The 3,892-nt window shown below is 26.6% G+C and overlaps 2 protein-coding genes across 2 annotated transcripts; one reads left to right on the top strand and one right to left on the bottom strand.

Moving 5' to 3' along the window:
• The first annotated feature begins 322 nt into the window (after positions 1 to 322).
• LOC105618527 (glycolipid transfer protein) lies at positions 323 to 2,032 on the top strand. The gene is made up of 5 exons (XM_012200060.1): positions 323 to 467; positions 600 to 655; positions 751 to 872; positions 1,612 to 1,762; positions 1,850 to 2,032. Exons 1-5 carry the CDS (start codon positions 323 to 325, stop codon positions 2,030 to 2,032), a joined length of 657 nt encoding a protein of 218 aa, XP_012055450.1.
• A 430-nt stretch (positions 2,033 to 2,462) lies between these two features.
• On the bottom strand, positions 2,463 to 3,743 carry LOC105618526 (transmembrane protein 17B-like). The gene is made up of 5 exons (XM_012200058.1): positions 3,701 to 3,743; positions 3,500 to 3,592; positions 2,979 to 3,082; positions 2,789 to 2,902; positions 2,463 to 2,705 (listed from the first exon to the last, which is right to left on the bottom strand). Exons 1-5 carry the CDS (start codon positions 3,741 to 3,743, stop codon positions 2,463 to 2,465), a joined length of 597 nt encoding a protein of 198 aa, XP_012055448.1.
• Between the last annotated feature and the right edge of the window lie 149 nt (positions 3,744 to 3,892).

The raw sequence follows: 3,892 nt of genomic DNA, 5'->3' as shown, positions 1-3,892 counted from the left end.
TGTGTGTGTGTGTGTGTGTGTGTGTGTGTGTGTGTGTGTGTGTGTGTGTGTGTGTGTGTGTGTGTGTGTGTGTGGTGTCACATAATTTGTATTGTAAAAATGTAATAAAGTATTTAAAAAATTCTTATTGCAAATGTATAATGAAATCACATGGAATAATGCTGGTGATAGTGACGATCAATCGATATCGAATTTTTTTTCTGAAGTAAATCATTTTAAAAAATTGAATCTTATCTAGAATCCCGAAGATAACAATATAGCAACGTATTTCATTATTTCAAAGGATGTCGCACGTATGAGTAGTATGTATTTGAAGTAAATCATGTCATCCTCCGATTCAATCGTTCAGAAAAATACTTGTGCAATAATAGAAACTGATAACAAACTACAATTTCCTGAAATAATCGATGACAAGATAAACACCGATAATTTCTTGCAGGCCGCTCGCGATGTCGTGCGGACAGTTGGTATGTACCTATTTTCGATCTTAACCTCAAATGTTACCCAAGGAACTAAAATCAAATCACTGTTGTATAATCACGAAGTAATCTTGTTTTAAATACAATATGACGTACGACAGAAACAAATTTATATTTCAGATAAATTTGGCAAATTATTTGCACCCGTACGGCATGACATGCAAGGCAACATTGATGTAAGTTAAGCAAGAAGTAGTAAGTTCACAAGAACAATATTATTTATTAACAATCTCTATGGAACTTAAATTTTACATTCTTAAATTATTTACAGAAGCTTACTACTAGGTACTATATGGATAAAACAGCTAACTCGACCCTACAAGACATGATTTTGCTTGAAAAATCTACTGAAAAGGACCTCATTGCAGTTGATGCCTTAATGTGGTTACGAAGGTTATTAAACATATAATTGCAAATGTTGACATTTTCAGTTATTGGACAGATTATAATAATTATAATAATTATTTAATATGGTTAATTATACACAATAATTATTTTTGTAAGTTTTTTTATCTTTTGTAACAACTTTTTTCCAATGTTCATTCTTCGGAGCTAACATTAGTCATGCTTGGTCTATAATTATTTAAGTTATGTTAATTAAAGATACTAATTAATTTCAAGAAATCAAAATAATATAACTTGTATAAAAAAGAGAAAATATTACTAAGTATATTTTAATAATATTAAGTATATATTCTCTAAGAATAATCCAACTTGCTGATATAATATAAAAAAAATTGAATTAATATTTTTGACAGAATTTATAATTAAATGAATTCAATAGACTTGCCATCAACTCGTTAGAGTTAATGTAGATGTTAATGAGAGTACATAATATTAAATTATCTATCAATTGTATATGAAATTATATTTATAAATTTATCACGTTTCAAAGTCGAAGAATAATCAGTGCATAATTGAATGTATATAAAAAAATATACGGAATTCACACAAAAATTATTATTAGCCTGAAACCCCAATGACTAAAAATGTAGATTAAAAATGTAGATATTTATTTATTCTGTGCTGTATACATTATTATTATTATTGCTACTAGTAAATCCACTAAGTTTTTTCAGATACATGCATTTGCATATAAAACATTTTTATTTAATGATTTTAAATGTTTTAGAGCCTTACATCTGATTTTACTATTCTTTGAAAGAATCGTGGAGACACATAAAACTGGGGAAGCAACAGAAGATTTGGTTGCATTCCTGAGAGAAGCGTACAAAGAAACTTTAGAACCATATCATGGTTGGTTGGCCCAACAGTTGTTTAATGTAACTATATATTTTTCTATATATGCCTATAAATTAATAATAAAATTTACAAAAATTATAATAGTGTTTAAATTGGTTTTGTTATAGCTCCTGTCACGTATGACACCTTCTCGTTCGCAACTCCTATTAGCATTAGCTGATGGAGAAATAGGGAGAGAAGAAATTACTTTAAGTAATATGGAATTATCCTTAATAAATTTAAGGAAAAATATAATAGCTTTAAAAACGTTTTATAATGATAATAATCTAGAAGTGACTACTGTAGTATAATATAAAATATGTTAGAGTTCAATATTATAAATTCAAAAATTACAATTTCAATATTATATCTTCTATTACTTAGTAATTATTAGTTATATTATTAACTAATTAGTTAGAAAATACTAGAACTATAGAAAATACTGTCTGAAAAGATATATAGATTACATTTAAAATTAAAGAAGGAAGAACAACGAAGCTAAGAAATTTTATGCATGTTTATTAGCATAAAATCATAAATTCTTATACCTATATTACATTTCTATAGATTTCAACCAAGTACAAAAATTAGTTTCTATTCAAATGTAACATATCATTTACATCATATTATTGGCTGCGAGGCATCCGAGCGACATTTCCGAATGCAGTCATTAAGTCTTTTAGTATTATATTAATAATGCAATATTGTTAAATTGAAAGCAATAAAGTAATGTATATTACATTAATGTCTACTATCATCAATCCCATATAATTGTGCAACATAAAATCTTTTAGCATGATGGTCTGCCGACTTCTTTAAAGCTACAGTAGCTGATATAATTTCTGTAATGAGCAGAAACGCCATGATACTGTTAGTAATTGTTTCGCTAAAATGAGGTCTGGTTTTGCTATCGAAAAGAAGGAACATTTCTAAAGGAAAATGTATGAGAGTAGATATCAGCCAAAAGCTTGCCAATTCTGGAATCTGTATAGAGATTAAGAGAATACTTTCAATTCCCTAACAACAATTCGTCTAATTTATCTGTATATCTTATTGAAATAAATTACCTTCTCTGCTAGATTTCCAAGATATCCCAAATACAACCGTATACTTTCCAATACTGATATAATAATAAATACGGCTACAGTTATAAATTTGTATACATCTGTCAAGTAATAGTACTGTAAAATAAGAAATAATATCTGTATTCTTTGTCTGTCAAGTTTTGTAAAAAATTTCACTGTTTTGAATATTTACTTTTGCATCTAAATTGATAAGTATTACAAAAAACCATATGGGATACATCCATACATTAAAATACAATGCCATTTGAAGGGGCAAATTGGATTGTATCTGATTTCCTGTATAAAATAATGAATGATAAAAATATATAAGAGAATATATAAATATGCAAAAAGTAATGCAAAAATTTAATTAAGTATTATTAAACTAGTCAAATTAGAAATTTTATTAAAGTTGTAACGAAAGTTTCAAAATTTATTAAAAATTTATTAAAAATTATACGCGTTTTACTATTATTAAAATTCAATAGTTAGTTTTGTAATAAAAAAATTCTTTGATTAATTTTAATATTATTATTGTGGCTTAAATCTTCAAACAATATATTAAAAATATCATTAATACAGTAATTATAAATTAATTTGTAATATTAAAATGAATGGCGACAATAGAGTTTTAGTAGAGTGACATAAATATTTACTATTATCGTTTCTCATGGCAACTGCTACCAATAACAATGCAGAACGCAAGATGCATACCTATATCATAAAATTCCTTTTTTCGATCGTGATATGCCAAACCGGGAAATAAACGATCTGACGCGGTGACAACTGATGTTTTCCACATCATTGCTTATAACGAAATTTTCACATTTGGAAAAACAACTAAGTTTAAATATATATTTAGAATTGAGTTTGTATTTTAATACCTCCCATAAACCAGTAGCGACGATTAATCACCTGCTACCAGTGTTGCCAAAACTACAACTTCAAATGTAGTCATCTAACGGTATATTCATAAGATAATAATCATTATCTAATAAAATTCTAGATTTTTATTAGCTGAAATCTTTGTCATAAAAATCAGAAAATTTGACATAATAACCATGTATATATATATATATATATATATATATATATATATATGTATAT

Source organism: Atta cephalotes (genome assembly GCF_000143395.1).
Source record: "Atta cephalotes unplaced genomic scaffold scaffold00017, whole genome shotgun sequence".
Taxonomy (NCBI): domain Eukaryota; kingdom Metazoa; phylum Arthropoda; class Insecta; order Hymenoptera; family Formicidae; genus Atta; species Atta cephalotes.
Note: the sequence above shows the minus strand (reverse complement) of the source record. Positions and strands in the feature narration are given on the sequence as shown.

What these genes read in the sequence shown, in the direction of transcription:
- LOC105618527 (XM_012200060.1), top strand. Translation starts at nt 323, where the DNA reads ATGTCATCCTCCGATTCAATCGTTCAGAAAAATACTTGTGCAATAATA. An exon ending in CGATGTCGTGCGGACAGTTG is followed by an intron (nt 468 to 599) that starts GTATGTACCTAT and finishes TTTATATTTCAG; the next exon opens with ATAAATTTGGCAAATTATTT. An exon ending in GCCTTAATGTGGTTACGAAG is followed by an intron (nt 873 to 1,611) that starts GTTATTAAACAT and finishes TAAATGTTTTAG; the next exon opens with AGCCTTACATCTGATTTTAC.
- LOC105618526 (XM_012200058.1), bottom strand. Translation starts at nt 3,743, where the DNA reads ATGACTACATTTGAAGTTGTAGTTTTGGCAACACTGGTAGCAG. An exon ending in TTATCAATTTAGATGCAAAA is followed by an intron (nt 2,903 to 2,978) that starts GTAAATATTCAA and finishes CTTATTTTACAG; the next exon opens with TACTATTACTTGACAGATGT. An exon ending in TTGGAAATCTAGCAGAGAAG is followed by an intron (nt 2,706 to 2,788) that starts GTAATTTATTTC and finishes ATCTCTATACAG; the next exon opens with ATTCCAGAATTGGCAAGCTT.